General features: G+C 34.0%; 1 protein-coding gene and 1 pseudogene across 1 annotated transcript; both read left to right on the top strand.

The window, feature by feature from the left end:
* Positions 1-8,465: 8,465 nt before the first annotated feature.
* On the top strand, positions 8,466-10,574 carry LOC121207970 (protein PROTON GRADIENT REGULATION 5, chloroplastic-like; annotated as a pseudogene).
* Positions 10,575-15,267: 4,693 nt separating this feature from the next.
* LOC107896168 (protein PROTON GRADIENT REGULATION 5, chloroplastic) lies at positions 15,268-16,010 on the top strand. Its single transcript, XM_016821285.2, has 2 exons — positions 15,268-15,691; positions 15,774-16,010. The coding sequence occupies exons 1-2, from the start codon at positions 15,428-15,430 to the stop codon at positions 15,876-15,878; spliced, it is 369 nt and encodes a 122-aa protein (XP_016676774.2). The 5' UTR covers positions 15,268-15,427; the 3' UTR covers positions 15,879-16,010.
* The last annotated feature ends 952 nt before the right edge of the window (positions 16,011-16,962 follow it).

Genomic DNA, 16,962 nt, shown 5'->3' with positions numbered 1-16,962 from the left:
AATGCATGGGCCACCATATTAGCCTTGCCCGGATTGTACTCAATGGTACAATCGTAATCCTTAAGCAGCTTAACCCATCTACGTTGCCTGAGATTCAGCTCTTTCTGAGTAAAGAGGTATTTAAGGCTCTTGTGATCAGTGTAGATGAAAAACTTCTCATTATACAGATAGTGCCTCCAAATTTTCAGAGCAAAAACTATGGCGGCCAATTCCAAATCGTACATTGGGTAGTTCGCCTCATACGTCTTAAGCTGACATGACATATATGCTACCACCTTACCATCCTACATCAACACACATCCCAAAGTAACATGTGATGTATCACTATAAACCGTAAACTCCTTTCCAGGTTCTAGTTGAATCAGAATAGGAGACTCAGTCAGTACAGTCTTGAGCTTCTCAAAGCTCTCCTATTGCGCATCAGACCAAAAAATGGTACACCCTTATATAGCAGCTTAGTTAAGGGTGTTGCAATCAGTGAAAAGCCTTCCACAAACTGTCGATAATAACTTGCCAGTCTCAAAAAGCTACGGACCTCAAACACATTCTTAGGATGCTTCCAATCCAATATAGCCTCAATCTTTTGAGGATCTACTTGAATCCCCTCAGCAGAAACTACATGACCCAGAAAAGTTACTTCACATAACCAGAACTCGCACTTGCTGAACTTAGCATAGAGCTGCTTTTCCCTTAAAATCTAAAGAATAATCCTAAGGTGCTCGTTATGCTCCTCCTCAGTCCTTGAATAAACTAATAGGTCGTCTATGAACACTACCACAAATCGATCCAAATAGGGCTAAAATACTCAGTTCATCAGATCCATGAAAGATGCCAGTGCATTAGTCAGTCCAATTGGCATCACTAGGAACTCGTAGTGACCATAACTAGTCCTAAACATCGTCTTATATATGTTAGCCTCATTAACCCTCAACTGATGGTACCCTAATCGGAGATTAATCTTAGAGAATACCGAAGCTCCTCGAAAGTGGTCAAACAAGTCATCGATCCTCGGTAATAGATACTTGTTCTTGATGGTCAACTTATTCAGTTGCCGGTAGTCAACACACATCCTCATGGATCCATTCTTATTCTTAACAAATAGTACCGGTACTCTCCACGGAGACACACTAGGGCAGATGAACCCATGATCCAACACCTCCTAAATCTAAGCCTTAAGCTTCGTAAGCTCCTTTGGTGCCACTCGATAGAGAGCGATGAACTCCGGAGCTGTACCCAGAAAAAGCTCAATCCCAAACTCCACTTCCTGATTCGAAGGTAAACCAGGTAGCTTTTTAGGGAAGACGTCTAGAAAATCCCTTACAGTACAGATATCCTTTACAGTAGAGTCCCCACAAGCGAAAACACTTACGTAGGCCAAATACACCTCACATCCCTTGTGAATCAGTTTTTCAGCCACCAATGCAGAAATCACATTAGTCAGATAATTTCGATGTTCTCCAATCACGACTACCTCAACATCCTCCTCAGTTCCCAAGATGACCCTCTTAGTCATACAATCCAAGCTTATACGATGCTTGACCAACCAGTCCATCTCCAGAATCAGATCGAATTCCCCAAACAGAAGCTCCATCAAGTCAGCCACGAATACCGTTCCTTGAACCTCTAGTGGAACATCTCTATACAGTTTGCTAACCCAAACCAATTGCCCTAGTGGACTCAATACAGTCACCTCACTAGAAGTACTCTCAACCAAAATCCCCAGATTTTTGGAAATAGAACAGGCAACATAGGAATGCGTAGATCCTATATCTATCAATGTAGTGTAAGGCACATCATAAATAAGAAACGTACCCTTGATGACTCCTGAGCATCTCTTTCCTCTCGGTGGCGTGCAGTGTAAACAAGAGCAGACTCCATCACCTCAGTCTATCCAACACCTTTGCCCGGTACTCTCTGATCACAACCCATACTGTTACCACCTCTAGCCTAACTAAGGCCTTTCGGTGGCTGCTGTGCTACCCTCTATGACTGTACAGTACCAATACCCTGAGCTTGCATCTAATTAGCCCTCAATGGACACTCTCTAATGTGATAATCCAATGATCCACACCTCAAACACGACCCAATCCTCCTCCAAGACTAGCCCTGATGGCGTCTACCACAACCAACACACAGTTGCAACCCAGTAGGAGCAACAGGGGGCCCAACTCTAACTGGCCCATTAGCTCTGGCCTTTTTCTTAGGCCTCTGTACAGAACTCGAGGGCTTCGAATCCCTCTTTCCCTCTTTTTCTTACCTCTCTTTTTATCTCTATTTTGGCGCTTAGCATTCTTAACATCCTCGGCGATTTTTACCTTCTCAACCAGTGAAGAAAAATCACGCTCCTTCTACAGAGCTATCAGGACTTTCAAGTTATCCTTGAGGCTATCCTCAAGGCAGATACATCGCTTATTCTCAGTCACCATCATACCTCTTGCATAGCGACTCAGTCGTAGAAATTCAGCCTCATACTCGGCCACAGATCGATCTCCCTGAGTAAGGTTCAGGAACTCCCTCTTACAGGTATCTATAGAGCTCGCTCCCACATATTTCCTCTGGAAGGCAGTCTTGAAGAACTCTCAGGTCAGACGTTAGGGCTAAGTGTCCTCTTAACAGTCAGCCACCACTGCTAAGCCTTATCCCACAGCAGTGAGACTGCACCCTTTAATTTCTGCTCAGGGGTGCAATCTAGATCATCCATTATCCTCTCCGTGGCCTCAATCCAGTATTCAGCCACATTAGGGGCAACTCTACTGACACCCTTGAAAAACTCAGCTTCATTGGATAGAAGTCGTTCTGTAACCGACCCACAGCCTTCAGATCCTGTATTAGGCTTAGCGACCCTCTCCAATATCCTTAACATAGCCTAGGGCAATGCATCGTCTCCAGCCATGTGATCTTGAGACTCAGTCTTAGTAGCAAGTGACACTGGCGTCTCACTCATGTCCACATTTAGCATACTGCCTAGAGATGAGGACTCAGCTCGAGCCCCTCTATAGCATCTACCTTGACCTCTAGTACCATGTCCTCGGATATATCGTGCGCTCATGTCTATTCAAAATTATCTGTGTTATGAATTTTATGAATCAGTTACAATTCCAGTATTTATTAACAAATGTTTTATGTAATGCAGGATTATAAATTCAGAGTTTTTTTTCACAAGTACAGTCTCTATCAGTTTCACTACAGTTTCAGTACACACTAACTAGAGTGTTTGCAGAACAGAATAACTTAACAGTTTATCAGAATACTTACATAATTGGCACCGGTGACTCAGTGTACCACATTCTTATTCAAATTATTTCACATCATTTGAAAATCATTTCTTAAAACCAAGTTTTAAAACCCAAAATCCACAGTCGAGTTTTACAACCTGACTCTAATACCACTAAATGTAACACCCCAAACTCGGCCTAGATGTTATGGCTGAATCTGACAGTGTCACATGATAGGGTGTTTGAAAACTAAGTTTTTTACAATAAATCCATTTTCGTTTAATTACTTTTCTTATCTATTATTAATTCTAAAATCCTTACTCGTTTAATCGATTGTTTTAAACATAATTCGTTGCGGAAGCTTTTAGAACCGTTTTGAGTAAATCGTGTGTTTAGAGAGAAGTTTGCCTTTTCAAAAACTGAGTTTTCCTAGGTCTAGCAGTTATGAATCCATAAAAATAAATCCCCAAAAAGTCCCCAAATTACAATTCAAATAAACCACGGTAACTAAAACCATAAATCGATAATTATAAATCGTATAATTCCAAAAACTGTGGTCACCATCGAGTCTTCCGCCACCTGACCCATTTAAGTTTAGGGATTACCTGTGCACATTAAACATAGAGGGGTGAGTTTGTGTAAACTAATGTGTAATCCCACAGAAAACGAACAACAGTAAACACAGTACACCGTTAAAAACAGCCTTGGGCCTAAGCCTATTTCAGTATCAATATCAATATGTACAAGGGCTTTAGTCCATCACAGTATCAATAACAAATATATTGTAACAAAGTCCTACCCAACCAACCTCTACACACCATCTCCGTCTAACCCTACACTCCATGTGGGGATTAAATCAACCCACCCATTCTTACACTTTAGACAGTACCGAATGCGGCAACAAACAGTAGTTTACAGTTGAGCTGGAAGTATATTAGGCTTAAGAGTCTTTCAGTACACTTCCTCCAAATAAAATCAACCCAACCCCATGCAATGCAAAATACAATACATGACATGCTATCTCATGATATCAGTACATATAATCAGTGAATATATACATGCATACTATCATCATACTCAATATATATATCCATCAATTTGTCAGTTCACAATTAGGGGTCTAAATGATGCTTACTGACCCTATAGTAGGTTCACAGTCAACTTGGGCAACTCGTGCAACCTTAGCAATCAATTCAATGAAAATGGGCTCACATGCCCATGTAGCCTACCCGTATGGCCTACATGGCCCAAATTGGCCTTGGTAGTGTGGATCACACGGCCTAACCCAAAATTCCACATGCCAATGTGGATAACCCATGTGGACCCGCACACTTGTGTAGCCCACACGGCTCAAATCAGTCTAGTCCGTGCATTACACACAGCCTACTTGGCCATCACACAGTCATATTTTGCGTACACGACCTGGCCTCGTCGATCACACGCCAGTGTTAGGGCACATGACCTACTACACGGGCAACCACACGCCTGTATGGTGTCGATAGTAGGGTTTTTTGACTTTTTATCAAACCCCATTTTCTACGTTACGAGTACACACCTGGTATTGTTTGATGCTAAAATGTCCCCCGAGCACTCCAGAACCTAAAATTGACTAGTAAATCATCAATTACTCAATCAACCCAATTCCTAAACAAAAACACAAGATAAAAACCAACTCCTAAACCAACAGAAAGCATTACCTTCACTCGAACAATGGAAATTCCATGCACCTACAACCATAATTCCAGACCCTCAACCTCTCAAATATCTCCTAAACACCAAAAGAGACCCTTAGCAAAATAACTTGTTAAAGAAATAGAAACCGAACCTACTAAACTTACTTATCAGATGCGAATAAAAAGTGAAAGAAAGACAGAGTTTAGGTAACCTAAAGGAGGAAACGGAAAAAAAAAAGAAAAATAGGTGAAATGGGAGATGATCAGTTTTTCTATAGTGAGAATTTTAGGAAACTGATAACTCAAATCCAACTACCTATTCTATCTCTACCACCCACTACATTTTCAGTACAACTCAAACTCCCAGCCATCAAACCGAGCAAAAATATTCCCCCTTGCTCATGCAGGGATTCGAGCACCAGACTTCCAACATACTAATACTATACTTAACCACCAAACTAGTAGGCCCATTCTGACATGTACTTATAATTACTTAAAATTAAACCTACTGAACAGGGTTTAGGCTTTATTCAAAAAATACCAAAATTTTGCCAAAGACATGGCTCAAACTTGGAACCATTCACACACACCCAGAATACTTAATCACTAAATCAGATGTATATTTGTGTCACATTTTCACAATAACAAAAAAAATTAGGGCGTTACAAAGCGAAGGTTAGATTTATGACTACTTTACTTAACATTTCCAAATTTGGCTATAATGCCTGGGCCAAGTTTAGGGTGTTACAAGAATGGTAGGCATGTCTTTAACCAGTGAAATACAGTTGTAGATAGTTTTCGAATGAAGTTTGTGATGGTCTTGCATCATAAGTGCAAAAATACATATATAAAGCCCAACATATTTTCATATCGCCCATAGTTGGGACCTCTGGATAAATACAGCTCGTACCTATCACTTGCACCATTCTCTTGACCGTCAACATTCTCTAACATATATTGTCAGTTTAGAGTCCTTCATGCTATACCGCTTGATGGAAAATATGCAGTCATCCTTGTTTGTGAATTATTGGTCTACAAACAACTCTTTTGATTTGTGATCTACCTCCAACCGATAAGAAAGTATAATATCAGGGTACTCAAGAAACTCGAATGCATGTGCTACATCAGGATCACACTCAATATTTAGGCCCTAAGATCATTACGTATAATAATGCCATGACTCGGGTTCCCGACAAAAATGCGTAAACATTTTTATCATCATCCGCGCCTTCATCATCTATATTATCAGGGACCTTATCTACATCGAGGTCACTAAAATCTTCACCCTTTTAATCGAAATGACCATTATTATTCGATCCATGTTCACTATCTGCATCGGTCTCAATCACGACTAGATGTATCTGTAAAAGAGCATGGTGTGGATTTTCAACCTATCTCGATGTCACTCCACCACTTTATTTTTCTGCCCATCCAATAGTAAGATCAATGTCAAACCCATGCAAAGATGATCGCCTATCGAAAGACACTCCCAGAACCTTCTTACACGAGTTTTAATCTCTATATTGTTGACTTAATGGAGTCACATCTTCACGGACTCCACACCCGTTAACTCAACAAACAACTGAGTTGGTTTAGTGTTCACCCTCCCTGTCAAGAAATACAGTGCGGTCATTGTCTCCACGTCTTCAATGTCTAAAATTTCCATCTAAATAAATTTGATAGGATTTGACGAAACTGAAAATTTGTAGAATAATCTCGACATCCTTTTCCTACAATGTCGAGCAATTTTTGCACTGATCTTTTCTTTTATATCATTGATAGACACATTCTTATTTTCTGGTGAGATTCAAATATACAACAATTAGTTGTTTTTAAAATTACTCCATCGAAGTGAATAGCTGCAAAGATTTACTTATTTGTCTTCGATACTAACTTCAACAAATTGCTACAAAAAAAACTTCTTTTCTTCTTTGAAACTGCTAAAAAACACTTCAAAAAAATACAAACTTTCAAAACTAAGTGATTTTTTATTGGATTTGGGGTCAAGCAAGCAAAAGAACTAGTACTACCATTTATTATTTTACAAACATTAAGAATAAATAGTCCATTATTACAATATCCCTTACCCACAAAAATAATATTCTTAGTCATTATGACCTTATCGGATTCAAAGGAAACTTTTACCCCAACCTTTCCTAGTAGTCCAACTGAAACTAGATTGGTCTAAATATCTGGAACATAAAGCACGTCATTAAAGGCAAGGGTCTTTCCAAAAGTAAATTTTAGCATGACCTTGACTTTCCCAAGTACATTAGTTGTTGATGAGCCCCCAAGATAGATTGTTTCTTCTCCTTTCTCCACTTTGGAGTATAAGGTAAATGTATTTCAATTGACATAAATATGTCTCATGGCAATAGAGTCTATTAGCCACTCTTTCTCATTTGTCACAATATTGACTTGAGAAATGATTGTCGAAAATTTATCATCTTTTTCGACCAAATTAACATTTAGCCTAGCAAGATTATCATTTCTTCCCTTTTAGTGTCTACATTGATGTGCATGATGGCTAGATTTGCCACAAAAAAAAAGCAATTTCCTTTGTTCTTGAAGGTAGGTTTTTGTGTTTTAGGCTCATTATTATGTTTTTTTTAACCATACCTCTCTTAGGTTTATCATCAATCAACTTACCGAGTGTACTGATCTCTTTTCTCCTGGGAACTCTAGTTTTTTTGTAGTTAGTGTCTTTAATGATTCAATGGGTGTAAGTCCACCAAAAAAAGCTACTTGTGTTTGTGCTTGAGTTGTTATTTGTAGTCTTACCATGATCGTAAGAACTTCTCAATCAGTAAGTTACCATCAACAAACTCTTCTAGTAAGTTGACGTTCTAAGCTTTTAAGTCCTCCAATAGCTTGTGGTACTTGTTGATTTGTACCTTGACATATTTTTCATCAAACATCTCCCACATTTAGTATTTTCCAATAAAATTTTTTTGTTTACCAACATCTTCGATGGTTTACTTGAAGATCATTTTATCACATCTCTTTTTTGCTTCATTGTACAAACAATAAACATAAAAAAGTTCATTCAAAATAGTGGAAATAATTGCCTGTCTACATACCTTGTTCACGTGTACCCATAGTTCGATCTGTTTATCTGAGGCATTAGACGACAATTTTTCAATAAGGGTGAAAGCAACTTTATGCATATCAAAGACAGAGAATATGCGTTATTGTCACCATTTGAAATTGTTTCCATCAAACACATCGATCTTAGAAATTTCAAGAAATGGTTTGGCGTAAGAATAAAGGGGCATCATCAAGGATGAGGCAGTGACAACAACAACATCCTCAACGTTGGTTGAAGGGTGGACAACCGGAGCACTAGCAGTAGCATCAACAGAGGCAGGAGCATCAACGACAATGTTTGGATCTATAATATCCTAAATATTGTTGGAATTAAGCGGGTCAAAACAAAAAGGTGATGCTTGAGGCATGACTAGCATTATCCTTAAGGGTATTTCACTGATTGCATATCCCTTAGGATTCAACAAACACTTTTGTTTACCAAAATTAATAGGGAGCAAGAAACATGTACCAAAAACAAGTACTTATCTAAATGGAAGAGGAAGGGAGGAAGGAAAGAATTTTAAAGAGAAAAGGGAAAAGCGTATTGGTTGATTGATTTTAAAGACTGGTCATGCATGGTATTTATAGGCACCATGCATGCCTGCATTTAGAAAAACATAAACATTAGAAAATATGGATTAGTAAGTGAGAAAATCAAGGGATTCTTGATAAGCTTGTTTCAACAAAAATAATTTAAAAGAAAAGAAAAGAAAAAACAAAAACGAACTAAGCCTAGTATCGTGTGAGGGGGACCGTCTGATTTACATTGGACTGAGCTTTTGAGCTTAGTTCTCATATGTATAGTTTGTTTTAAATATTAAAATTGCGTAATTTTATTTTATTTCTAAATATAAGCATAAGAATGGAATGAGATTATTAATATAATAATTAATATTTATTTGATTAATTGAAGATGTAGAAGGACAAGTTGTTAGTTAGTAATAATGTTGAAAGGGAAGTGTTACCGAATTCATTATTTTATGCAATAAATTTTCAGAGGATGGAAATGTAAATTTAAAGAATCTAAAGAGACCATATATAAATTTACCTTATCATGAATTAATTATGCATGGTATTTTAAAAGAACGCTAAAGATGTAGGAGTCAAATATAAATATTAATTTTCTTTTCAAGTGATAATGAGAGGAAAAAGAAAAGGTTTGAAAATTTGAGGGTACCAACGTCCTCAGTTGACCCCAAATTACAAGAAAGAGCCAGTAGAATTTCAGACCCAAATATTATTTTTGGAAATTTGGGTACCATAGGATCACAATTAGTATGCAAATAATATACATATTCCCCGAAACTAAAATTCAAGCCACCAGCATGTGTGGCTCTTAATACTTTGTTTGACGTCTCCATTCACCTATATAAACCCTCAAGGCTCAAGCCTCTCTATTTAACACCCAAAACACCTTCATCTATAGCAAAGCTAAAGCAAAGTTTTGAAGAGCAACAGGGTTTAAGGCTTAGGAAGTTCCTTCCATTCAGTAACTGGTGAAGAGTATGACATGTTGGTTAAGTTAGTTCCCAAGCATGTTTGAGTTGGAAAGAGTGTTAGAGCACAGCCAATGATGAAGAACGTTAAGGGAGGGAAAGGATTGTTTGCTCCAATTGTGGTGGTGTCTCGCCAATTCGTTGGGAAGAAAGGTTCAATCAGCTTAGAGGAAAAGCAATTGCTTTGCACTCTCAGGTACATCATTTTATTTGAAACATGAAATTTATAAAATAAAATAAAAATTTATTTTAATCCTCCATTTAACTTTCGTCCTTTTTAGTCCTTAAATTTGTAATTTTTTATCAAATCACTCCAAAATAAATAAAAAGTTAATGTTTTCTAACTTCGTTAACGTGGATTGCTACATAGATGACATGTCAGCATTTAATTTATTTTTTAAAATTTTTAAAAAAATTAAAAATCATTAATATTATTAAAAAGTATAAAAATTATTTTTTTATATTTTAAAAATTAAATAAATTAATTAAATATTGACATATTATCCACATATATGCTAAGTTTGTAAAGTTAACAAACTTCAACTTTTTCATTCATTTTAAGGTGATTTTGACAAAAAATGTAAGTAAATTTAAGGACTAAAATAAAAAAAAATTAAATGAATGAATAATATAATTTTTTTTGTAAAATTATAGCGCCTTTATTTTATATTTTTTAAGAGCAGGAAATGGAACCAACAATCGTGATAGTGTTAATGAAATCATGTTTGTTTCTTATTTCAGATAATTAATGAATTCTGCAACTCGATAGGGGCTGATATTAAACAGAAGCAAGGATTGATTCGACTGGCCAAGAAGAATGGGGAAAGGCTTGGATTCCTTGCATGATGATGATGATGATCGAATGTGTGCAATTTTGTGCATAATTATTACAGATATTTCAAGTTAAATATGCTGTTCTTCTTCCAAAGACATCCACTGTCTGGGTTATTTCGTGTGAGAATTAAAACTAGGAAAAAGTTAAATATATGTTCTTTTGATTTTTTATATACTTGTAAACCCTTTTATGATTTAGTAATCATGTGGAGTTGGATATCTGTAATTTTTGGATTATATGAATTCGAATTCGCAAATTATTATTCAAATTTGAATCCAAAATAAATACATTATCCATCGGATATTCGAATCCGTAAAAAATTCAACTTTAACATTTTTAGTCATATGTTATAAGAGTATAGGAAGTAAAACATATTTTAACTAGTATAATTAATTAATATATTATATACTATGCGATATAATATTACATAATGTAATAATATGTTTTAAAACTATTAAACATATGTATATATAACTATTAATTGGTCTAAAATCAAAAAGAGAATTTGTCAACCGATTTGTTTGAATTGGCCTGGTTTGGTCAATTTTTAATAGCTAATTGATAAACTATTACATAATACAATAATATAATATATAACTATGACTAAAACTATTAATACATATACTTATATATAATTATTATATTATAATTTATAATAAAAGATATACAATACATGTTGATAACTAGTAATACATAGAATATTATTAAAATTTTAATATCTTAATACAATATTGTTTTTATTAAATTGGATTTTGAATTAGATTTTAACTTTTGCATATTGTATTTAGGTATTAGATTTAATTTCATTTTCTTTTGGACTTAAGATTCGGCTATATTTAGTTTATTTCGAGTTAAGAAAATAAAGAGTATATTATTTGGGTTTAGACTTAGTATAATATATTTGAGTTTTGGAATAAATATTTTAGAATGCGAGTATTATTTTATAAATTTAATTAAAAAAAGTTATGTAATTATCGATATAATATAATAATAAACAATAAAATATATTTTCATCAATTCATATACATATGGTATAATAATAAATTTTACATACAATAAACACTTTAATTATTTTATATAAAAGAACTCTATTAAATATATATGATTTATTTTTTTTATAAGATAAACTTGAACTGTGTTGTTATATAAAAGTAAAAAAAAATTATTGTCTTTGGAATTAAAATATTTAAAATTTAGAAATTCACAATTATTTTAATCCACCAGAACCCGCATGACTAGATTCGAGCTTGAAATAAAAAAATATCCCATTCAGACCCGCTTGAATGTGCGAATTTAAAATATAAAACTTACGATCGTGATACCCACGATGATAGCAAAAACAACTGTTATGTCCACTATCGCAATAAATATGATGTACAACTACAATTAAATTGATTTTACTTCTAATATTCTTTTGGATGAAAAAGATAATCAATATAAATACATATAAACATACACATTCTTTGTAGAGAAAAGGGGGTTAGACTTTTGCTTTAATGACTTACTGTAACAACCCATTTTCAGTGAAACCAGAACAGTGGTTTTGGGACCACAAATTCGAGTCAGAAAGAAAATTTATTTTAATAATATTGCATAATCTTCATTATGCTAAGAAAGATGTATGAAAATTTGATAAGAAAATTTTACTGATTACATGTTTAATTATAGAAAGGACTAAATTGCATAAAATGTTAAAGTTGAATTCTAATAGCTAGAAGGATCAATTAGCTATGGAATTCAAAACTTGAGGTCCTTATATGGTAATTAGACCATTAAGAAAAGTTAGTAGATATTTTTGATGACTCATCCATGGAAATTTAGAAAAAGAAAAGGACTAAATTGGAAATAAAAATAAATAAAGATGATAATAACTTAATATCATATTATTATTATCATCTTCTTCCCCAAGTTCTATGGAAACCCTAGGAAAGAGAAAGAAAATCAAGCAAGCCTAATTGGGTAAGTAATCTTGTCCCGTTTTTAGTAATTTTTATATTTTCGAGATCGGAATAACCTAATCTAGCTATTTTTGGGATCAATTTGTAAAGTTATCAAAGTATTAAAATTTTTCCATGGATGAATATGCTGAAATTTTGAAATTTATGGTACAATATGAAAAATTGTTGATAGATAAACAACTTTTGTAAAGGGAATTTTGATGAAATTGTGATTTATAGACTAAATTATAAATATGTAAAATTCATGGAAAAATTTATGAATTTTATGAATTTCATGGGCTGTAAATGTTATATATAAAAATCGGTTAGCCTTGGAATAAGAATTGAATTGCTTGAATTTCATTTTCTGAGCCTAGGGACAAAATCATCATTTATGGAAAATACAGGGGCAAAATGGTAATTTTGCATAGAATGTGAATTGAATTGAGCATGAAATGAATTAAATTTATTATTAAATTCATTTATATAGATCCGAAAAAACCTAATACCGAGTTGGATTGAGGAAAACAAAAAGTGTCAAATTAGTAGATCCTCGAAACGAACAAGTATTGAGGTAAGTTCGTGTAACTAAATTATGTACATTTATATGTTTAAATTAAATGTTTTATATGTGAATTATGAATTTGTTATGTATGTGATAATGATTATATATCTGATATGCTCGAGAATTTTTAAGTTCCGTTTGAATAGATGAAATTTGATGGATACAAGTTTTCCTGAATTAGTTGTGGTCTTGCATATGTTGCAGACACACCACAGCTCGAAAGAGCATTCTGTTATTAGCCCTCTCTAGCTTCCCATTATACAGTTCTTACGAGCTTCCCGTTAATAACTCTTCGGAGCATCCCGATTGGTTGTGATCCTGTATGTGTTGTGGACATGCCTAGCTCTTATGAGCATCCCGTTATAGGGCTCTTTGTGAGCTTCCCAATAGTACTCGCTTGAACTTCCCGATATATGGTTATCCTGAGCTTCTTGTTACATGGCTCTTTGTGAGCTTCTTGATAGGCTCTTCATGAGCTTCCCGATATGATTCTTTATGAAATTCTCGATTATGGCTCTTATGAGCTTCCCGTTATATAACCCGGATAAGCTGCTCTTTATGAGCTTCCCAGTTATGTGCTTTAATGAGCACCCCCATATATAAATTGACGGATCATTGATAAGTACACCTTGTGTGAGTATCTATTGATATTTCAATGATTTAACGGACAAAATTCCTAATATGGGAAAATATGAGGATTAAATGAATTATATATTAAATATCCATGAAATACTTGGAAATGGTTGCATGATGAGCTCATATATGTTTTCTTGATATTCATGTAAATTTCATGACTAACTTGTTTGATGAAAGCATGTGTTTAGGCAATTGGCCAAAATGTTTTGGATGCATATTTGTATGCTTACTAAAATGACCATGATTGGTAAGTTAAATTCTTATTATGCAAACTTATTAAGCATTAAATGCTTACTCTGTTCATTTTCTTTGTTTTATAGTACTCGAAAGCTCGTAAAGGTTAGAGCGGGTCGGAGCAAGATTACACTATCCTACAGCTCACTTTGGTATAAATAACAAAGCTACTTTTGGTATAATTGCATGTATAGGCTAAAATAGATCAAATGATGAAATGTTTGGGTTGTAACTAACCATTGGAATGGCTACTGATATTATAGTTAATGTATGTGTATGAGATTATATTATGTTTGATATGTAAGTGTGCATGATTGGTATTATAGATTTAAACATGTTTAAGTAAGAATATGTTCAATTGAGTAAGTTGAATATTTGAATCAATGTCATGATATATCATGCATAAGAAATTGATTTTGGCTTGATTTAAATGTTTTGAATTGGCTTGGGAATGTGTTAAAATGTGAATTATGGGTACAAGGCAAATTTGGGTGAGGAATAAGGATTGGAAATAGCCTTATTTTGTCCATACGGATAGACAAACGGGCATATGTCACAACCGTGTGTGACACACGTCCTAGCACACGGGCGTCTATCTTGGCCGTGTGAATCCTACACCTATTTACAAAAATTTATTTTGTCCACACGACCTATCACACGGACATGTGGCTGGCCGTGTAACCCAAGTCAGAGAGTTACATGGGTATGAATACGGGCTGGGACATAGTCGTGTGCCTTACATCGAATGCCCACACAGCCTAAGACACGGGCGTGTGTCCCCTGTATCTAGGAAATTTTTTTGAAATTTCACAAAAAATTCTCTAAATTTTTGATTTAGTCCCAATTTGTTTCTAATGTATAAATTAGACCTCGATGGTCCATTTAAGGGACAACATGATTGAATTATGATTTGTTTTGGATATGAATAGTAAATGACATGAATTAATTTTATTTGTTCTGTAAACTTTGGTAATAGTCTATAACTCTGTTCCGGCGACAGGTATGGGTTAGGAGTGTTACATTTATTGGTATTAGATCTACGATTTAGTCGATTATCGGACTAACGTAACAAGTACGAGTTTAGCTATACATGCTATTATAAAATTTGTAATAGTGTGATATCTCTTGACTATTTTAAACATGTTTTTCATATAGTAATGTCGTCCAATCGAGTTAAAGTTGAATTTGAGGAAGCTGAGAAGTATTTTTCAATACTAAACACTTAAATCTTAAATTAAACTTTTCAAAAATATTTTTGAAAAGTATTTCATAAAAGCAATACTAAGGAAAAAGAAAATTAGGGTTTGAAGTTTCCATATATTTTTCCTTTTCGCCGACTATTGTGGTCGGTCGTTAGCCTTAAAAAATGGCATGTTGTTCACATTCAAAGATGGTAGCTTACAAGAAATAGGGACTTGAAATCAAACTAGATTCTGACCCTGGAGATAAAAGAATTATATAGCAGTCATAAAATACTAGGTTTTGGCGCTTCATTTCTCAAATGGATTATGAATGGTTAGTGGGTCAGCCATAAATTTTCATTGGAAATTTTGGGACCATAAGCTTACATTCGTATGCAAATGATATACGTGTACCTCCAAAATTAAAATCCAGCCCACCACCATGTGCGGCTCCCAATGCTTTATTTGACTTATCCCATCACCCATAAAAAACCCCAAGGCTCTCTAATTAACACCCAAGCTTATATAAGAAAAAACAACCCATCAAGCTTTACAACCATCATCTCTAATGGCTATTTCAATTTCGGCAACAGGGTTTAAGAGAGGTTTAGGAAGTTGCTTCCATTCAGTAGCTGGTGAAGAGTATGGCATGTTGGCTAAGTCAGTTCCGAAGCATGTTGGAGCTGGAAAGGGTGTTAGAGCACAGCCAATGATGAAGAACGTTAACGAAGGGAAAGGGTTGTTTGCTCCAGTTGTGGTGGTGACTCGCCAAATCGTTGGGAAGAAAAGGTTCAATCAGCTTAGAGGAAAAGCAATTGCTTTGCACTCTCAGGTAAATCATTTATATTACATGTATTAATGGAAGCAGGGTGGTGATAGTGTTAAATGTTTTGTGTTTCGACTTTCGATATCAGGTAATCAATGAATTCTGCAAATCAATAGGGCCTGATACGAAACAGAAGCAAGGATTGATTCGACTGGCCAAGAAGAATGGGGAAAGGCTTGGATTCCTTGCATGAATTGGTGATGATCAAATGTGTTCTTCTTCCAAATATTTCTTTTCTTCTTTTTATGTAAACTGTAAACCCTTCACTGTACTTCTGCTACTATTTGATTGTTAGACACTTGAAATAATACATGCCTTGAACGCATATCGTCTGCCCCAAGCCCCTGCCCGCGTATCAAATTTAGCCACGTCTTTCTTCTTATAATTGCTTTTTTCAATTCTATATTTATTGTAGAATAATTAAATTTAATAATAAATAAGAAATTAAATAAATTGAATTAATTCATCGTATATACTTTTTTAGGGTTTTTAAGTATAAATCTCAAAATTATATATAAACTTTGATTTAATATGTAATTAAAAAAGTAAACTTTAATTTGGTGCAATTATACACATCAAATTTTAATTATGATTTAAGTGTATACTTAAAATTTTAATTTTGATTTAATCATACACATTTAAAGAGAATAAAAAAAATGTGTGGCGTAATTTCATACAAAGGACACAAAATGAGGTACTGGCTTGGAAAAGATAATTTGTCTTTGTGTAGAGGTGAGCGGTCAATCGAATCGAGTAAAATTTAGCAAAAAAATTTTAAAATTTTCGAATTGACGAGTCTCATTTTATCATCCTAACTCAACTTAAATTTTTTTTCAAATTGAGTAAAACTATTTGAGTTAAATTAAAAAAAATTAAACATGTCTAATTAACATCTTGTTGTCATATAACCAATTATATTTTAGAGTATATACATTTAAAAACTCTTTCAAAGTAAAATAAGAGAAAAAAATACTTTAGTATAATAAATTTGAATAGTTAAGTTACTTATTTAAGTCCCAAATTATTCTTTTTGAATTTTTTATTAACTTTAATATAATAAATTTGAATCGTTAAGTTACTTATTTAAGTCCTAAAATTATTCTTTTTGAATTTTTTGTTAACTTTTTCTATATATTCTTTAGAATTTTTTGAATTTTTATTTTTATAATATTTTTAAAATATAAATTTTGAAAATTTTAGAAATATTTAGATTTTTAAAAATTATTTTAATCTTTTTGAAACTTTTTAAATATTTTTATTAAAAGAGAGATCAATTT

The sequence above is a fragment of the Gossypium hirsutum genome, chromosome A10 (assembly GCF_007990345.1).
Source record: "Gossypium hirsutum isolate 1008001.06 chromosome A10, Gossypium_hirsutum_v2.1, whole genome shotgun sequence".
NCBI lineage: Eukaryota > Viridiplantae > Streptophyta > Magnoliopsida > Malvales > Malvaceae > Gossypium > Gossypium hirsutum.
Note: the sequence above shows the minus strand (reverse complement) of the source record. Positions and strands in the feature narration are given on the sequence as shown.

Bases quoted from the DNA above. Each gene is read 5' to 3' on its own strand.
- LOC107896168 (XM_016821285.2), top strand. From the start codon at position 15,428: ATGGCTATTTCAATTTCGGCAACAGGGTTTAAGAGAGGTTTAGGAAGT. The intron at 15,692-15,773 runs GTAAATCATTTA...TTTCGATATCAG, and splicing joins CAATTGCTTTGCACTCTCAG to GTAATCAATGAATTCTGCAA.